Source organism: Simochromis diagramma, unplaced genomic scaffold (assembly GCF_900408965.1).
Source record: "Simochromis diagramma unplaced genomic scaffold, fSimDia1.1 OVJJ01000602.1, whole genome shotgun sequence".
Taxonomy (NCBI): Eukaryota; Metazoa; Chordata; class Actinopteri; order Cichliformes; family Cichlidae; genus Simochromis; species Simochromis diagramma.
In genome coordinates, this window is record NW_024387040.1 from 10,383,586 (window position 1) to 10,404,864 (window position 21,279).

The 21,279-nt window shown below is 39.6% G+C and overlaps 1 protein-coding gene across 1 annotated transcript in view; it reads right to left on the reverse strand.

The window, feature by feature from the left end:
• LOC120741312 (cadherin-7-like) overlaps nt 1–20,941 on the reverse strand; it is a 109,817-nt gene extending 88,876 nt beyond the window's left edge. The window contains 2 exon segments of the mRNA XM_040044109.1: nt 14,678–15,258; nt 20,347–20,941. Of these exon segments, the coding sequence (XP_039900043.1) occupies nt 14,678–14,914 (237 nt within the window). The 5' untranslated portion in view covers nt 14,915–15,258; nt 20,347–20,941.
• Between the last annotated feature and the right edge of the window lie 338 nt (nt 20,942–21,279).

A 21,279-nucleotide genomic window follows, 5' to 3' on the forward strand; every position in this document is an offset into this window, starting at 1 on the left:
AGTTTAAGGACTACCCTTTTTCTTCTGCCAAAGCTCTTGCAATCAATACAGATTTATTTCCAAGACATGACTCTTATTTGTAATTCAGGTTAGTGTGAACTTGGGTAGCTCTGCACCTAATCAGCTAATCTGCAAACACTTTGTTTTAATTTGTAATTGTCAAAGAAAAATGAAAATGTTTCTTTGTTGTAATGTCTTCAGGTGACTTGTTTTGTTCACCGGGAAAACACTAAAAATACAGCTGGTAAACTATATATTTGCGAGGCTGAAAGAGCTTTTTTTGGTGTGTGTGATTAATAGATAATCAGACTAGATAATATTGTATTATTTCGCTTTCTTTCTAATAGCTGCAGCTCTAAGCTTTTGCACAGAAAATTGTACTGCTGCTGTCAACTGAAAAGTGAACCAATTTTCAGCTCAGGAACAGAGTCAAGTGTAATATATGTATGTTCTCAGTCTATTTCAAATCTATGACACATCTCTCTGCTTGAGTTTAAAGTCAAACTGTGCTCGTATACTGTATCACACAGAGTGCCAATTTTTCTTTCTTGTCAGATGGCCACAATGGAGTTGTACTTCTCACTCATCTAGGTATGTGCTACAGCTTGTCCTCTGCATGATTTAAACCTAAAGGAACAGATTTCTCACTCTGTATTATTAAACACTGCATGCCTCTTCAAAATTTAAATGACAGTTGAAAATGTTAGCAGCATTTTGTAATATTTTGTAATCAATTGCTTTAAAACTTGGCGTGATTAAGAACTCATTAAGAATCTGTTCTGCATGCTTCAGAAAGAAGCATCTAATTTACAACTAATCATGCAAGAAAATTGGATCTTCCTTGAAAGAAGAGCTCTTTGTTATCCATATATATTTGCATGGAAGTTGCAAGTAAACCACAGATTTTTTTTTTTTTTGATTTTTTATTTATTTTTTTTTATTTGAGGCCTTTTGAGCATTTTTTTTTTCCTTTCTGGAAAACCTGTATAGACCTGTGACATACCAGAAACACGTGGCAAAGCCAAATTTTAATGTAATGAAGCACAGAATCTAAACCAGTCTCCACTCCCTGGATATGACTTGGGAACAGGTAAGACGCTGGATGCTTCAGTTTTGATAATGCCGTGCTTGATACGTGCAATACATAATCAGCTGCTGCCAGAGGAGAGAAGGTGTAGTCAGAGAGTAAGTCTGCCTCAATGAAATTTTTGTTGTTCTATTGAGACTAAGATTGCTTGTCTTAGCAACTCTAGATAGTTTTGCCAGAAAAATGTCACAAAATTTACGCTTAGTTGTATCAAAGAATTCACAATACTAGATATAATGCAATGTCTAATTGTGTTTGATACTGTTTTAAAAGATTGTAATTAATGCTATTTTTAACACAGAAATTGGTAAGCTTTTTTTCCCAAAGCTCAGGAGTGGAAACTTTGCACAAGCAGGAGAATACACAGCAGTACAAAAGACTGCTAAATGCTAGAACGACATAAATGGGACAGGCACGATTCCAGTGCCTCAACCAGGTAGAGAGACCAGACACAATGCATTCACTATAATACATTCAAGGACTGTTACTGTTACGTGAGCTTCTTTACCTTGTCTCCTTCTCTTCTCTGCAGCACCTATATGCAATAGTCAGGCATAAAGTCAATCACCTGCAACTGGCATTGAAATACAGCATGTGCCCTGTGACCCCAGCTTTCCCCAGTTCTTTGGAGAAAGAATAAAAAAAGCCTACCTGCTTTATAAAATGTAACGAAAGCCCAGTGCTGTGGAAAAAGAAAAGAAAACAAGAATAATGCCATCTCTTTTACACTACCGACTGTGCTGCTACGATCCAAAGGGATTATAAACAACTCAAACAAGCAGTACTACTTCAAACAATAAAATACCTTATTAAACCCCAACATGAGAGGGCCTTTGGGAAGGAAGACTTTTGATGTGTACACAATCCCTCCAGTAGTGAATATATTTAGTCTCGCACCAAGAAAAAAAAGGAGCAAATCACTCTCCTGACTCCATTCTTCATTCTGAGGGATATCAGGAGCCAAATTCAATAACAACCTTAGATCATAGCCCAATCCATCTCTGAATCACCCCATAGTCTTTGCATAGCCTTAGCCCCGCAGCATAATTTAACACTGTCAGACTATGAACTCATCTCCGCCATAGAAAATGAATGGGCTTGGTTCCAAGAACAGGATATCTTCACAGAAATCCCTCAAACTTCTCCGCAGCAGCTAAATTTAACAGAATTTCAGCCGTGTGTGTCAAAATGGAAGCAAAAAGGAACTGAAAGGGATGGAATTTGATCTGAAAAGAAGGGAAATAATGTGTCTAGCACCTTTACCTTTCATTGTCCATAGGCCACAGCAAATTGTCAGCATAAGGCTGATGTTCTTTTGAATGAAAGCCATTTAATACGCGTAGTTCTGATACAGTCATAAAAGCAGTTGACTTTTTTATGTAAAGGTACATTTTTTACCGTGGACTCACATTTATATAAAAAGAAGAAAAGGAAAAGGAAAAAGAAGAAAGAGATCGCTCACAAGAGACGTCATTTAAAAGCAAATTCACACACAGTCAATGTCCTTGGTTTGTATCAGCATTTAAAAAACTTCCAAAAATGCAAAGAAGAAACACTGCGACTAAACATTATCTGCACCAGCTAAGATCCACTTATCCCCGTTGTCCCTGAAATTGAAAGAGAATTGATTCAGCCACCAGCACTTTTCAGTGCTGTTATTGTTGTTATGGTTTTATAAATTAGCCGTGGGTTGTGAAAGTGTGATCCTAACAGCATCAAATTTCCAAAATAAGTCATGTGGAGTCAGTAATGACGAGCGTTCATTTTCTTCACTAAAGTACCCGAGTGCTAAATGCTACGCAGGTTTTTGTGTTTTATTTTCATCTTAGATAAGGAGAGTGCAAGGAACAATTAGACTTTAAATTAAATACCTTTGGGGAAAAAAAGGATACAGCTTATTGTCTTAGTGTATGTTGGGTATGTTTTTAGTAGGTTAAAGGTGGATTGCAATAAAATTCCTATTTATAATAAGGCGCCGGTATAGCTCACTTGGTTGTGTAGGTCAGCGGTCCCCAACCTTTTGGACCACGGACCGGTTTAATGCCAGACAATATTTTGCGGCCTTTAAGGTGTCGTGGATAAATACAACAAAATAAAATGATACGACCAAGACAAAAACTGTGGTATTTTGTAAATATAATAATAAACCCAAATTCACTCTGTAATTGAGTAACTTTATTAGCAGCGTCCTCCTGAAAATGCGCCAACAACATTGAGAGTAACATCCTCCTCTCTGCCCCTTAATGCTCTCTGGTCGCTATGGTAACGTGCAAACATTTCTTTCAAAATAAGACACAACTACAACACGGGAAAAGACCCAGGAAAACCGAGTTAACGATAAAAACCCTGAAAACCATAAATGTCACACCCAAGCCTCAACTCTTGCAGCCCGGTACCAAATGACACGGACCAGTACCGGTCCGTGGCCCGGGGGTTGGGGACCGCTGACGTAGGTGACCCATGCCGCTGCAGAGGTCTACTGCAGAGGCCTGTGTTTGAGACTGTCCTGGGCTGTGTGTCAGTTACTCTTGCTTTCCTGTCAATAAAGGCTAAAAACTAAAAATAAATATTTAAAAAAAAAATTATTCTAAGTAAATCTATTATCAAATTATTTCTAATTAGCTTTTTTTGTAAATATAATTGATGCTAAAATGCTGAACATTGATGGATTCTCATATCAGCAAAGCAGCAAAGTATTAGCATTGTACTCTAAGTACAGATCTCTAAATACAGACTCTTTATTCTCTTGGACTTGCACACAACTCTTTTTCATTCAATTGTGTCTATGCAAGGTGGGACAGTTCAGAATACATGTGGAGGTGGCATGGTTTCCACTGTGATGGTATTTTACCCAGGTGTAAAGGCAATTATTGCAGTGTGACCACATTCTTAAACCAACTAAAGTTGAAACTAGTTGAAAGGTCACATAATTCCAGCTCTTGTTGCTTTCTGCTTCCTTCCTATTAGTCACCGCAAGTCTTTCCTTACAAAAAATGAATTCAAAATAAATTATAGCAGCAAGTGGCACTGCTGCTAACTCTGCCTCATTTCGCAAGTGATCTTTGATTACAATGCAGACAGATCAAGATAATGAGAAAGCATTTTCCTGCCAGGTGTCAATGCACAAGCGTGCGGATGTCATTAATCCACCACATGTTAACACCAGGTGTAAATTGGGCCTTAGTCTTCGTATATGATTCCTCAACAACACCACGCAATCTGTACAGATGAAAAACGACCTGTTTTTTCAGCTCTCAGTTCAACATGAATGATAGTGCAACCCTATTATTAGGCGAAATAAAAGCTGAATTTAAAAGGTGAAATTTGACATTCTGTGATGCAATTAGTGACAATGTGCAATTAAAAAAGAACGACTAATGACTTCAACACGGTGATTCAACCACAAAAACAAAGATGCAATTCATAATTAATGGATTTCTCTCCATTGCAACCAAATTCAGCATTTCTTTCTTATCTGTAGGCAAACAAAGTACGCATTCTATTTCTGGTCTCCCGCTACTAAGTGCATATTTTACACAGTGTACTGACAGTATCTTGGGCCGCAACCAACACGGTCTGCAAATGATGAAATACGCCTTTTAGAGCAAAGGTATACAGGCTCCATTGTGAATCATCCACATTAGTCTGATGACTGGCTCATACAATACCCTAATTGCCTCATGTTACTATGCACAAATTCTTCTATATAAAGCTAAAGGGCTGTTGGACATCAAATTGCTACACAAGTCACATACCATCAGCTGAACATAAAGAATGCACGAAAGAAGATTTGGCTACATTTTTTTTTAGAAAAACCTGCAGTGTGGCATGACTTGTTATGAGGTGTTTGAAGTTGCTACCTGATTTAGTTAAGTATGCCCTGTGCCATATGTATATAAATGAACAGCACTGATATGGAAATAGGCATGCTTCCACTTGTCATTTACTTTTAACACAGTTCAAAGTAAGGTTTGTGAGCATTTGTCATGCTTTCAGAAAGGACGCCAAGAAAGGAAGACATAGAAACGCTATACCAAGAGCTTTTCCAGTACATGTAGGTCATTTCTCCTCCCAGTGGAAATATAGCCTGTTTTAGGATTAAGGGCTATGATTCATTATGACTGAATTTAATTACAGCGAGAGGTGGCCAATGCATCCCCGGTTTTAGCATATTAGGGTCCCTTCATCTATTGGATGGGAAATGTCTAGTGGAGGGTGTGGGGGCAGGGTAGGGAAAAAACTGAGTGTGTGGAGAGAATGGGAGGAGGTGGAGGACTTCAAGTTACTCTGGCATAGCTGCAGTTTCAACACACATACTTGGACACACACAGAGACACAAAGGGAGATTAAAAAAAGCAGATTACTGAGAGTAATCAGGTTAAGGTGAGAAAGTAATGTAAGTTGTTTATTTTTATCCCTTCAGCCATTTAAAAGAGAAAGAAGCCTAATGTAAGAAGATTTTCAGTATTAATCACAGTTTTGTGATACTCAAATTTAAATTGGCTCTCATAATCTGCTACTGTACATAGCAATGTTTAATGTGGTTGGTGTGATTTGTAAAAGTAACATTTTTACATTAGCTCTAGTGTTAACCGTATAGTCTAAAATATGGATTTAGCTAATGTGACATTAACCCCTGGGTCATAAAGTCTCAATTTTAGCATTTTTGGGGGGCAATTATCAATATGTTTAGAGGAGAGGAAAAGTAAGCTAGGTTGTCACGTACAAAGTATGATTAATTCACAGTTGTTGAAGTTGTATAGTGAGAAATGACAGATTTCTCACTATACAGTAATGCAAATGTATATTGACAGGTTTGAGTTTATTCTTCAACAGTCGATGTTCCCAGAGCAATGTATAAAATCTGCCCATCTCATTGTTGGCTTGGATGAAGAAGTACGATATAATTCAGTGCACCAAAGCTAGAGTTGCACCTTTAGAAACACGTTAGCTGCAACAGCTGTAACAGGGGTTAATCTGCATAAACAAACAAGTTGCCTAAATATTTATTCATCGTGGCACCTTCTATTATAGTTTATTAATAACGTGGTAATAGTGGGGTAACTAGGTGGAAACAATAAAGTAATAAGCAATATTAATAATGGTTTTAGCAGAGTAATTTAGCAAACAGATTTAGCTACCTGTTAATTAGTGTAAAGTATTATGTAAATACAATACTTTCAAGTGCAAAAAATGTACTGCAACCTATAATTCTTTGTTAAATAAATTCATAGAAAATCCAAAAAGGAAGGTATATGGTAGTGTCATTGTTCTATCAGGCTATCATTATCAGTAGGAGACAACAATGATTTCAGCCAAGACTTTCTGTTGAGCTAAGCTAATGCTGAACTTTATGTACCCCCCGAGGTACAAGTACCCCTTGTAGTACTCCTTAGGTGGTACTTTCAAACATGACGTTACATGCAGCAACTCTCACTCACCCAGATAAGGTTCCACTGTACATGTAATTGGCTTTCATCTTTAGAAATCTTGCAGTGTTAACTTAATTATTCTTCCTCCCTTAACCCGAAACAAGGAACCTGTTCTTTTGACTCAGATATGTTGTTTCCGAAATTAGACTTCTTCTGGAAGTGGGGAACAATCAGATTAGCACAGAGCTTTTGTGTTTTTATTTTTTTCAATCAAATTGAATGGAGTTTTGATAGACTTAACCCCCCCAAGCAACACTGGCTAATACATAATGAACTCATCTCAAAATACACTTGACACAATGAACAATTCTCTGAAGGTATCTGGAGTACAGAAGATATGATAAAGATGGGAAAACTCAATATCGATATACAATCTCAGTTTAAGGAAACATTTGTAAGACCTCATGGATTCTGCCTAGTAGCCCTTCAGACTAACTCCAGATACAAAGGAGAAAAAAATGCTTTTATTTTACACTGTATCAAAAGCTACGGATCAGTCAATAAAAAATAAATAAAAATGATGCACAGTTTCATTACATTATGAGGAGAATAGTCAAGTAGGCTCTGTGCATAGCTGACTAACACGTCCACCTACTGACTGCCTCACTTTCCAAATGAATAAAGACAGTGTATCTATATATTTCAGGGCGGGTGAATTATCTTCCCATGCATACTTAAAACTCCTCAAGCTCTTTTATAAGGAAGAAGACACCATAAGTTAACCAACTTTTTTTGTAATACATGAACTGCTTGCATGAAGGTTATGCTTGCGTTAGTCACTGAAGTAGAGAAGAATTCTTGATAACCCTATTCTACCAATTGCAAAAGTCTCCAGGCCACTTGTTATCCACTTTGTAGAGGAAAAATAGAGAGAACTAAAAACGTAACTTTTGTAGGTATTCATAATACATCTATACTCTGAGCGCAGGCTGAGGACCTCTCTTGAATTATTCAAGATCAAACCTGTTGGGGATGTCGAAAATTCAATACATCAGCACTTCAGGAAACTTCAGCTAGACCGTATTCAGATTTAAAAAAATGCACATAAAAAGATACAGAAAGAAAATACACAACAACTTCCCTCCGCCTACAATATCCCCTAATATTTAACTGGGTTAAAACATAACCAGCAGTGACAAAGTCAGTTTTTCTTACACAACGTATCCTAATGTGGAAATCACATACGTCTTTTTTTACCCACCATCAAACTGAAAAATACTGCTGAAGGATGAGACGAGAGGAGAATGAGTAAATCAAGGCTTTAAATGCAACACCTAAAAGGCAAACATCTAATACAAACAGCTTGTGTAAATGTTCAAGTAAACTCTGAATAAAGCCAACAACGTTTTAACATCTTGATTTTCTTTCTCTCTCCCTTTTTTTTTTTATAAATATGAATAAAATATACCATGTTTTAAATCCTGTGGTTCATTTGATGCACTGTATGTGAAAAGCACCAGTTTCAAAAGCTGAAGTCAAATGGACAGATTGCAACAGCTTTCACAGTCTCAGCAGGAACAAAAACATTTGCATCTTGTTAAACTCTAATCCCGACTTCAGAAAATGTTATCAAACCAGTCTCCATGCCCAGCAATTTCTGGAGTTCTCCCTCTGAAAAATAAGCATGTTCAAAACATAAATTAACAGCCAAGATGCACAGAGAGGAAAAAACTCACTATTGATCATTCAGGGCTTCACATCAGATGTTATTTTAAATATCCTCAGATCCAAATTGTGTGCTTCATAACAAATCGTAACATTTGTCCTGCAGGTTAGAGCTAAAATATATTCTAATAGTCTATGTGAACTGTAGAGGTGGCCACACCACAAAACTCTGACCGCACCAAACAACAAGCTGTGAAGCCCATCATAGGCTGCACAAATATTCATAGAACCCTTTCACTGTGGTTTTCCCTCAGAGACAGCGCACCCACCTGTTTAAACTCAATTATCCTGTAAGCTTTATAAACAGCTCGATAAAAAACAACTTTAACAACCTCCAAAAGAATCCTCATGGTGTACTTCGCAATGTACATGGTGCAAATTGCCATCATGCCTCCATAAGCAATTATCAAAATCAGAATCAGAATAATTTATTAATCCCAGAGGAAATTATGCTAATAGTATATGTCAATATGTTAATAAGAGTAGGTACCTAATAAACGACAGATTGGCAGGATCTACCTTATAGCAAAATAATAAATACATAAATAAATAAATAAATGAATAAATAAATAAAAAGAGCAAGACATCACTTTTAAGGCTACTGCAGTGTACTGTAAGTAATGGTATGGGGCTGGCCACCTTTTTAAAAATGCCCTGGCTCTTCCATTATGTTATGCATTAAAATCGCCTTTGTGCAGAGATTGTCTATATTTGCATGAAGTCAAATATCAAAGATCAAATTTAAATGAAACCTAATCTGTTGTGTGATTACAGTTAATCAATTTTATTACTTTAAACAGTTTAATTCATTTAGTATAGTTTGCTGGACACCACAGAATTAACAATTCTCTAAATTGCACCTGATTGGAGGTGTAACCAGCTAAAGTAAGTCAAATAAACCTGTCCACAAGTGTGTGTGCAAACTTAATGACTTCTTACTTAATTTCCCTAATTTTAAAGCTTGATCTGACTTGTTTTCAGGTCAAAATCGACAAAAGTTAAATAAATAAATGAACTAGACTACCTCTCATAGTGTAGTGCAGAACCTACTTGTACTACTTCAGCTTGTTGAAACAAGATCCTAATCCTTCCCACCCCTCCTCCCAAACAAAAATGGATGCAAAGACATGCAAAGTGGCGTAACTTCAGCTTCACAGAAACACATTTTTACAGCACAGTCTGCACTGATTATTGTATTACTCCAAAACCAACACGTCATTGTCTGTCTCTGATTTGGAACCTTTGTGGTTATTCGTGGCAAATGAATAGTATGCTATTTTGGTGAATGCACTTTTTCACCAGAATAGGCCTTGGCCAGGCATGGTAACTTCCTAGAGCCTCCCTTGGTTGCCAAGCAACTGCTAACAGCCAAGAAATACCCTGGCACATCACCCTCTGTCTAACTGTCGTTTATACAGTTCAGTTTTTACACAAATTAAACAAACTAGATATAAGCTGTTAATTAGTGAGCCTTAGGGGTGTTGGTAAATGGAATTTGTTACCTGGCTACCAAGCTAGCTGTTACACTCTGTTCCCGGTGTTTATGCTAAGCAAAGCAAACATTCTGGTGGCCGCAGCTTCATATTTAAGTGAAACCAAAAAGTTCTCTCCAGAAAGCAAATAAGGGAATAAAACTGAACCCCTGTCCACATGTAATCATATGTTTGCAGACATCCAGCCTGTTGCCATTCACAGCTAGCCTGTGTTTGGTTTAAGGGTCAATTACCTTGTTTGGCAAATTCTGTAACTATATGAAACTCTGCAACCTTGCTGCTAAAATTCATGTCTATTTAGGAGATCTTTGGTCAGACCCCAGCCACTAAAGTCAACTTAGCTTACTTTAAATTATTAGCTGCGTTCTTTGATGATTTGCATGTGCAGCTTGTCGTCTGTTTTGCCCTCAACCTCATATAAACGGCTTTGCCCTGACTTTGTCCCAACCTCCTTCTAGACTTTAAGTCAAACTTCACCAAATTTTCTTTAAAAATTGCCCTGCTGATATTGACTTCAGCCCTATATGTGTGAGAGAGTCCAAGAGTAAACAATGTCCCCATCCTATCTTCCCCCCTACCCTGCTGATAACTACCCTATTGTCTGGTTTACACTGCTGTTTTTATCCTCTTTGATTCTCTGGCTTGAATAACGGCTTTCCCACTATCTCAGATGGCCCCAGGATGCCTCTCGAGCTCCCAACTATGTGAGCTCTTGTCCCTCGTGTGTATGATGTCCCCCTGTCAGCTTGAATCACCCTCTCTCCGACTCAACAGGCTGCTCTCACCACTCCCCAGCTGTGCGGTGTTTGTGGCACCAGCAAGTGTGAGTAGACGCTAGTGAGGCTGACCTTTGCAAGTTGCCTGTGCTCTATGATTCTAACCCATTTGACAGTGAACACTCCAAAGAATGCTAATGAAGTGGCTTGAGTAGTAACACATTATGTTCACTCTGGTGTAATTATCTGTGGGACTGTCCCTGCTGCCCACGATGCATATTGTTTGATTATTAAGCTGAATTACTGTCATTCCGAACACAGAGTTCTCGATGTCGGGTCACAAATAACTCATAATGCGTGCACATGAAAAAATGTCTAGTGGAAGTTGCAAAAATAAAAAGCACAACAAACGCTTGTTGCACAAAAAAACGGAAAATTCTGTTTCTTTTGTTGAATTTCCGGCACCTTTGTACATTTGATAGCTCAGCGCCAGAGATGTTTCCATCAAGAGACGGCTTCTAGTCTTTTGCTCTTCGTAAGGGTTCTTTTATTTGTGTTGAAAGAAATGCTTTTGAGTGTAGCCGAAGAGCCCCGGCTACTGCTGCCCAAATGCCGCTTGAATTATAAGGTGAAATTGGTCCATCCATTACTCGGATGGTTAGTTAGATGGCTAATTTTGAAGACAACTCTATAAATAAGTGCGGTTCAGCACAAGGGCTGCTTCTGTGCGCTTGTACCTCCTGTGATGTGAAGCAGCACTCTGCCTCAAAGGCTGCAAATTTCTCTCGCTCCTCAAACACAAACAGATCCATGAAAAATAGCATGTGGGAGTGGATTTAGAAAAGTTATTGAACATGGAAAAAGTGTTCCGAATTGCGAGGCGAGTGATGTTGATGCATTAACAAAAACAAAGATCTAAAAAAATTTCACACCTCCTAACACCGCTTATTCAGCAGATGCCACACAGTGCTGTTTCAACACAGGCAAATATTTAGCCACATGAACACCCCGCAGGAAATGCGCATCACATCATGTTTACCAGTAAGCGTTTGTTAAGTGGATGACTTGTTCCAGCGTTTTCACTTGTTTAAATAAGTGTGTTGACAATTTGCGGTGGAGGCTGTGTAGTTTGAGGTTCTTTAATGTATATTTCCACTGGCTTGATTTGACTGCCGCTGATTCCAGGCCAGTACACTTACCCGAGGCTGAGTGCCAAAGCATAATGAGACATTTGGTTGTGAAATTCAGAATCTGACAGAATGCATTAAAGCCAAGCAGACTGCAGATACAGGGAGCAGCCAGGCCAAAGTGATAACTTCCTATTTCCTACTGACTATATCATTTTTGCCTTTGCTTCCAGCCAAACAAATGGCCAAATTGTGCTGTGACTGGATCATTGTTTGGACATGGATTCCTATTGTTCGTCATATTAGATATCCGGATACTTCTGACAAAAGCAATTACTGGTTGTGCCACTCTGGTGTTGTTGCTTATAACCTGCCGGGAATTTTAGGGCTGTGTGTGTTAGTGCTGTAACTTTATTCGTTTTTTATTTATGAAGAATTCATTTCCAGTAAGGTCATTTTCTTGACATGGCAGGACCTTCCATGTCACTCACACTGAGTCACAAGGTCAGGGTGTCCCACCCACGCTTTTTTACAGCAGCAGTGTGCCCTTGCGACATCAAACAAACACACACTACGTGACAACTATGATCTCAGGGAACAAATAATGTGACAGCTTCTCAAGCTCCCAGGCAGCCTGCTCTGCCCGCAGGGAGTCAATGAATCAGATTTTTGATATTTCTCAAAGGGTTTGGGCTCGGGCATGAGGTCAGATGCAAAGATGTAACCAGTCTGATTTTTTACATGCCTGCTGCTATGTTGTCTTTACACCGGATTGGTAGATGAATTACTACAAAACTACAAAATGAAAAGAAAAAAAAGCCATAAAGGATGAATCAGTGTTTGAATGGAAAAATAAAAGGACCTCTTAGTCAGGAGCTTAGTTGCAAATGAGTTTGTGTATATTCCATGTGAATAAGCGGATCTCAACACATCTATGAATAAGTAATCAGTCTGTTCATGTCCTTTGGGATTTACTAACAAGAAAAGCAATCAGACACAAGAATGTGTAAAAGAAAACAGGCACTAGAAATTCCTGACTGAGCCGCTGACCTCTCTTTTTTAACTTTCAAATGGGCAACGCAGGACAAGGACACGGCACAGATGTTCACAAGCAAAAACGCTCTCCTCAGTAGTCAGATGTAACAGATATCTGGGGACACACAGATCAGACAAAACTGCATTTAAGATGACCGCGGACAAGAAATGACCTTTAGCTGAACTCCAGCAATGTCACAAATAAGCTCATTCTGATTTAGATGCTTTGCTCTAGCAGCCTTCTGGCAAAAAAAATAAAAATACAGAGGAGAACAATAGGACAGTCAAATGTATCCTAATTCCAGCTGGAGACGCTAATCCAGTTCAGAGACAGCGAGGAAATGGGCTTGTGAGAGCAGAACTAGCAAATACATGCAGATGAGAATGATTATCCTACAGACGAGCGGAAAGATGAAAACTAATTTAATAATAAGACCAGAAAATTCTCCAAGATAACAGGGATCTGGAGACCAATCCAAGACCCATCTGGCTTGCACTGCACACGCTAGAGCCATTTTCCAACAGGAGCTGTCCATTTATCCTGTAGCGCTGAAAGCTGGGGAGCAATGCTTCTGCACACTGCAAACTAATGGTTCTGCAGAAGACTACTCCAGCATTAGTATTGGATTAAAAATACCTGTGGATACTTATTAATGTATTACACTACAGATGTCAGGTACTTTTACCTATAGAGTATACAGTATATTTACTTCTTTACACCTCGATGAAAAATTCTTAATAAAATACATTATGAGGGGCTTTCCCTTAAAGTTGATTTGAATGTTACTTTTTCACTGACTGCATCTCTTTGAATGATTCATTTTCAGCTATACTGATTCCATTCAACAAAAATAAGTCAATTTTATGCTACTTACATCTCTTTTTCAAACGAATTCTTCTACTTATTATCTACTGCACTTACAGGGGATATTGTACTTTTTTGCACTGAATTTCTTTCAGAGCAATGCATGTCAAAAACTCAAAATTGCCTCTGTGTATAAAATGTGCTTTATAGATAATCTTTCTATTCCCTCCCAAGTTAGAAAAGGCCTTGCATAGATACTTTGGTAAGTCTTTTTAAACATCCCCTTTCGAAGGGATTAGCCTGTTCAATATTCACAGTAATGCTGCAATGTATTAAACTAATTTAAAGTATTACAGTTGAAACATCAAGCTTTTACTAATGGATATGTCAGTAATTGAAGTACAATTACTTGTGTCTAAGCAAAAACTACAGGTGTGAGATTACACATATAAACATGTCCTCAGAGTGCCTTTAGAAGCCTTTACTGGCTAGTTCCACACAGTTTAAAGATGAATGAACTACAGACTAAATTTTAAAGTTCTCTAAATAACTTCCTGCATTGTAATTGTACATAATTATGTACACTGCGTTGTTTTGTCTCGCACTTAAAATGTGAACGCTGGGAAATTTCTTATAAAGGCGTATTTTAATGCTATATTACTCAGTTAAGCGGCCTATGTTTTTACCACTATTGGTCTTTACCTAAGGAAATGCTACCAGCAGTGTTGCCACATCTCATAAAAGCATGATTAGTCACTTTGTCAGTGTACCCTCGCGTTAACTATGCCATTTGTGCCTTGCTTTAAATGTCATTGGGAGGTTTTTGTACTTATTTACCTGCCAAAACAGGCATTACTTTGATCTATCTGCTTGGACCTTGGCAAAACACCTACTGTAAAAAGACACATTTGAGTAATATATATACCTTTTTCTGTGGACTGATTACAATGCAAATTACCTTGTCGATCTCCAAACTAAAACTGCGTGTTTCCACAAGCACATGCTTCAACCTTGTCGCAATAAAATGCAGAATGTCCTCCCACACTGTCTGCATTTGGTGTTTTCATTTGTTCAGCATTTTATATAGGACAATAGGAATATGTACAACTCTCTGAAACCCTGCTGTGTCCCAGATTTTGCAGGTCATTGTGGTAAGGAGTTATTGATATGTGTATTATTGTGAAGGTGCAGCAAACGTGCAAAAAATAAATATGATAAATATAAGAAAAAACACAAGTAGGTGCTGATTTGAACAGCAGCTCAGTCACATTTCTTGCACATATACAACACACTAAACTGTGCTAATGGATCGCTTACCTTGCCAACGTAGAGAGGTTCATTTCCTGTGTACTCTTCTAATACGAAGAACTGGTTCCATACCCAGCTGCGTCTGTTTCTGTGCGGGACATCCCAGGGGTCTGGATCAGAGTGTGGAGACTTCTCCAGATCCCCAGAGCTGGGATTGAGACCCCAGCAGCTCCTCTCCTGCAAGGGAAACAGGAGCGCCAGAAGAGCCAGGGCTCTGCATATGCCTGAGCAACACCACCAGATCATTTGGGCCTTTTCCAAAAAGCACTGAGGCCAGAAGAGGAGCAAAAATTAAAAAAAAAAAAAAAAGACAGAAAAGCTGAAATGTCAAAACCCTCAGGGTTTTATCCACACAGTCCTGACCCTGTGTTTCACCAGAAAGCAAGAGCAGGCAGACCCTCAAAAGAGCACAAGGGTTGAAAAAGAGTCAAGCTCTGCATTTTGCTGTATTGCTCTTCTTTTTTGCCTGATTGAAGACTAAAAGTGAGGTAATTCCCTCCACTTTGGAGCCAGATCGTTGACATTAAAGCCAGCTAACAGGGTCACTGGCGGCTGGAGAGGCTTCAATGCAGGGCCTTTATAATTGGCACCTATCAGAACACAGAGAGAGGAGAAAAAAAGAAAGAGACAAAGACAGAGAGGAGAGAGGAAGGACTGTCAGCAAAATTGCTTTGTGACCGCAGCCACTTTGGGCAGCAAGTAACGTGGCTGCTGATGCAATGATAATGACATTTTTCACCAATCGTGAAGAAATTGGTCAAAAATGAGCAGACAGTAAATATGTTAAACGCAATCAATGTAACGCCCTTCATGTACACACTGTAACCTACACACACAACAAAGAACAATTGGTTGAGGTCAAAATGTTAATAAGGCTTTGATGGAGGGAAAATGACCTGGCTTTTCAAGAGATTTCACACCGAAAGAAACAACAGCCGCTGCGTGGAATAACAATCAAATGCCATTCAGCTGGCTCTCAATTATCTGGGTTTTTCCCTCACCAAGGTCATTATTTTGTCACATTTTCTTTGTGTAAAATCGCAGTGTAATGGCGGAGGGGCTCGCCATTCAACATTAACAAGCCACATGATCTGTGTGGCTAGCTCTCATCGCCTGGATTAAAAATAAATCTGAGCTGTCAGCAGCATGATGGCCCAGGCTCTCCTGACCTCTACTCCGAGCACTCTGTTGCCCGGTCCGAGCACATGCAAGGGGATCTATCTCGCTGCCATCCTCGCTCTGTGACAGATCCCCCAAGATGCCAGAACATGAAGACTTGTCAGAGCAGAGAAAAGCATCGGCTCCTGACAGATAATGTTCTTCATGTCACAACACATCCTGGCAGTTGAGCAATTATATAAACTTCATAATATTGCTGCTTTTGTCTGTCTAATTTGACACCTAACTAGAACTTCAACAAATTCCCTCAATAAATATTTGTGAAGGAGGCTCACGGGAGCGACGCTTTCGGGCGCATTTATATGAACTTGGGGCGATACGAATGCCATTTAAACTTCAGCAGGTGCTCTAAAGCAGACGTGCAGAAGACTGAGTGTTTGACCATACATGTATTTATTTCCTCACTGACCTCTCTTTCTCTCTCCTCTACGAGCGCATTGGCAGGGCCCTGGATGAGGAAGGTAATTGCTTTGGCATACAGTGACCTCTGTCTTCCCACACAGATTCTCCAGTTCTCATTTTACTTCCTCTCTGCCCCCCCAAGCAAAATAAAAACAGCACACCACACATCCTGTGGAAGTCGTTTGCTGTACCTCGCCACAGCAAAGTCATTAGCCAGCGCTAATAATTAATACTGAAATGACAACAGCATGACTGTCACCTCTGCAGACACATATGTGTATGCTGTATGTGAGGAGCATCCTCAACACGTTCTTTTATTTTTCTAAAAGCATCTGAAACTGTTTCTTTTTTTTTTTTAAATGCATATTATATAAATATTTCTGGTCAAAGTGCAAGAAGCACATAAACCACTACAGGGCACAGCTTTATCCAGAACACTATGATAACATTCTGATCTGCCATTGCTTTCAATGTGAAAAAAACCACACACAAAAAAACCCACGTATACAAAATATACTAAATCTGTAATGTGTGCATATGCATTAATACACAGATTCAAAGTCACTGCCTCTACATGACAATTTAATGGTAGAGGTGGAAAGTGGAGCAGATCTGGCTGCAGGGCAGCACGAGTTGTGAAGGCAGGTTGTAGCCGTGGTATTGTAGGAGAGAATATCGGCACAGGGTCAGTGTGAGCCGAGCGGCCAAGTTAATGCTTCTCATTTCGCGAAATCCCGAACACGAAGAGACGGGAGGCTGGAGATAACACCGATGCAGCTGTGGGTGCAACTGTGGGTTCAGTAAAGCAGATATTGGCTTTTTAGTTAATGAGTTTCTGTTGATTTACTGTCTGTTTGATTTTAAGTTATTAGCCAACTCGTGCAGTAGGAGAAATCAATTTTTTCCCAATGCAGTTAAGCTGTTCATCATTTTAAAGAATTAAAGCGTATTATATCAATTGAAAGTGATTGAAATAAATTTACTACTGGCAAACAGAGACGAACATACCAAGAGCGTTTTGTGAGACTGGTGTTTCTTTCTTTTTTTTCTGCTGATGTCAAGTTGGCTTTAAGTTTTGTGGGGGGGGGGGACTCAATGATGGTATAACAACCGAGAAAAAACTGGCAAATGCTTTGTCTCCTAGTAAGTAAGCTGGTGGAACCAAACACTGGAGGAATACTGTAAAGCAAAGGGACACAGAGACTGGCACAGTTGGGAAACCACACAGGCACTTTACCTTCACTATAGCAGGCTGCCCATTATTATTCATTTAAAAGCAGTTTTTTCTCCTTTTTGAAAAAACACGGTGGGTCATCCTGCTTGAAAGCCCTCACAATGTTTGTGCCATATCCCTTAAATGCTTCAGTTAGTTTTCAACGATGCAGAAAAAAAACTCTTTCTTTTGCTTTAAAAATATTCAGATATAATCACAAAGTTGACTCACTCAGTCTAGCAATATCAGGCTTTCAAAACGGTCAAAGCACACACAGGATTGCCTGTGAAGAAGCCGACTCTTGGTTGGCCGTTGTCAACGCGATGACTTTAAATGAAGTGAAAATGTGAGATAAAGCCATGAATGTAAAGCCTCCCGGTCATCCCTCGCTTCTGTTTCTCTTACACACAGTCCTCTAATCCCATTTGCCAGTCTCACAACAGGATTACCAGTGCTACAGCGCTCAGTAACCAGTCACACGCTTCCTCTGATCCATATTCTCCTCCATCATTGGGAACGTGCAGTGTCTTCTCCCCGGGGGGCAGATCACGCTACACAAACGTCTGTGAACCTAAGTCAATTATTGTTTGGGACACTTCACAAAGACAGATTCAGGTGTCATACAAGCATACGGCCGCAATTAAAACTACTGGATAGGTAAATTTAATAAGATCGATCCATTTGACTTCTAGGAATCCTCGGGTCCTGTGATTCATGTGTATGTCTGGCCTGTACACCACCCCATCAACTAAACAATTTTGCAGACTCCCACCTCCACCCCACCCCCCACGATGGCAATGGTACCACCCAACAACAGCAGGCTCTCAACAGCAGCTGAAGATGACGGTTTTAAACTCATATTTCAGTTTCCACAGATCCCAATTTCAAGAAACTACAAGAAAGGAAAAAATATATATAAATTAGGAACCATTTGGACCACACACCACAACCCACAAAGCATCTGCTGCCAACACCATGGTGCCAGACATAAGAGGACGCCCCCAGAGGTTTTGTGCACATGGTGGGATGGGTCAGAGCAGTTTCTTTTTTTTGAGAGGGGGGGAGGTTTTGGCAGCATGAGTACAACCTGCATAATATTGAGAAGGTGATTTTAATGCTGTGGGTGATAGGTGTACAGTATATTCACTGGAGAACTTATAGATCTAGCCTTTTTGTGTGTTTTGTGACATTTAAAGGTCTGTTTGTAATAAAAAAAGGAGCTGTATGTGAGCAGTTTTCATATAAATAATAGTAGCATGACATTTCATTGATTTTTCTTAGACCTTCTCTCCTTGCTTGTCTTTTTATAAAGAAATCAGAGCACAGGGTCAGCTGCAGAGCAACAGTGGCCATATACCTGGCGGGTCTTCAAGGATATTTACAGTGCACACAGATCAGACTCTTGCTGACGCAGGAGCTTGAACCTGAGCTCTCCAGTTGAAAGGTGGTCGTCCCTCACGCTGATTTCTAACATCTCATCTCGCATTCATTTAAATTCACCTGGCATCCTGCACTGGAAGAAGCTGACTGACATTGTATGCTTCATACGCTGCACGGAAAAAGATGTCAAGATGTAGATGGATGTGCTCAGGGCCAGGAATAAGACAATCGCCTTTTTCACCTATATTAAAGCACTTCTGAAAATAATGCCAGACTTGCAGAATGAATCACTGTTTGTCTACCAAACAGCAAGTGGAACAATGTTAAATCAAAACTCTCTGTTATTAATTTTCCTGTAAGAAAGCAAAGCCACCTGTTTTTTATTAAGGTTTGTGTAGGTATTTCTAGGACAGTGTTCTAAAAGAAGTGAAAATGCTGACCTTCAGTTCCACACACGCACAAAACAATCATATCTTTAATTGCTTGCACCGAATTAATAAACATAATAAATCAAGCAGCTGATGAACTGTATATTCATTCCTCTCACTATGGCGACTATGTGGCATGCAGGATAAAAATAAAAGTAACACGAGTGAACCAATTTGCACAGATAGTTTGAGGCATTTTGTTGAAAGCTAAACAGACACTTGGGGGGAAAAAAGTACCATCTCAGTGAGTCATTTTATTGTATATTGATTCATAATGTCATTTTTGTCCTTAAACAAGTGGAACGCTGTGCCAATTTCTGGTATGGTTCCGCTTATTCCCACTGCAGTTATTAGTTTCATGAATTTCCTCGAAGCATGTGGGGGTATCTCAGCCTCAAACAGGGCAAATCTTTTCATTTTTAGAAAAGTCTTAATTCCTAATATGATTGAAAATAAGTTCATTTTTAAAGCTTCGGGCATTTTTTCCTATATGTAGGTTGATGGAGGGGGGAAATGAGATTTTGCAGCTCATTTCTATACTGAGTGACCCTTTGCAGTGCAAATCAGCAGGTATCCCTCTCTATAGAGACCTTTTGTTCTGGTCAGGTTTGCACAGTCAGGCGACCTGGTTTCTTTGACCCTGCTGTTAACTATCAATAATTGCGCATTGGCTGCCGACACCTGCAAGATGCAGAAAAAGTTCGCAGGGCGCACCTGTTCCCTAATCGACCTAGCGGCGTTTTGATAATTTAAAGAAGAAGAAAAGGGAAAAGATCGAGTGAACATCTTGACAACTTCAGTGTTTGGAGAAATCAAGCAGGAGAGGACGGAGAGTGGTGGCAAATGAGCACATGATGGGAAACGGGCAGCACGAAAGCGCCGACAGTAAACATCTCTGTGAGCGACCGCCGCAGGAAATCCGTGTCCACGGAATACTAATCACAGAATAAGCGACGGGACAAAAAATGCAAAGCAAAGCCCTAGTAGCGCATACATTAACAAAAAAAATGTGGGAAAGAAACAAAGAAAAAACTCGAAACATGATTTCAGCTGTGAAATCTATTAAAATTACTCACCCAAAGAAGATGGAATAACTTCACCGCGACACGGATGGTGTGCCGTGGTAGAAGTTGGGCTTCTTCTCTCCAGCACACGCAGAAAAAAACGGCTTATGTCAAAATAAAGAGTTTGAAAGTTTTCATGATGAAATTAGTCCTGATGGCGGTGCACGGCTGCTGGAGATCGGCTACCGGATCGCGCGTAAATGCTCACCCTTGGCAGGGATGTGGCAAGTCTGATTCTTTCTCTCTCGCTCTCCAACTCTCTCTCTCCCCCTCTCTTACTCTCACGCACTCCCTCACTCTCTCTCTCTCTCTCCTGCGCAGTGCTGACTCTGTGCAGGGAACCCCAGCTGCAGGGTTTTGGGTACGTATCTATATTTCTCTTAACATAAGGCAACGAGGGAATCGGAACACCGGGCGAGACAGGAAACGCTCTCATCTGAGCCAAATGCTCGCTGACTGGAGTGGAGGGAGCCTATCGAAAGAGTTTGACCAAAATAAGTTGGCAAGGAGGGAGCCAGAGACACATGCAGCGTTTTTGGCAAACCGGACGAAGAACCAAAATTCAAACCTGCCAAGTTTTTGGCAGCAGATGGCATGCGTACTGTGAAATGATTGCCTTGCTAGTGAAAGGAAAATCAATACAAAATTATTGACACCTTCAACCAGCGAGAGGAATTTAGCATCTCCCCTCACCTTGAGAATTAATTAAATCTTGAGAGCTACCACATGTTTAAAAGAACTCTCTCATTTTTAATTTTGGGAAATTTTGCACTTAGGCACATGTGCGTATTTCTCTTTTTTCCCCCAGAATAATTCACACTTTTAAAACACAATGTTTATTCAGTACGCTTTTTTTTCTGAAGTTCCACATTTGTGCTCCCGGAGTTTTGTTTTTCGCCCAATTAGCAGCAAACTGAGCTCCTGTGGTGACAGAAGAATGCAGCA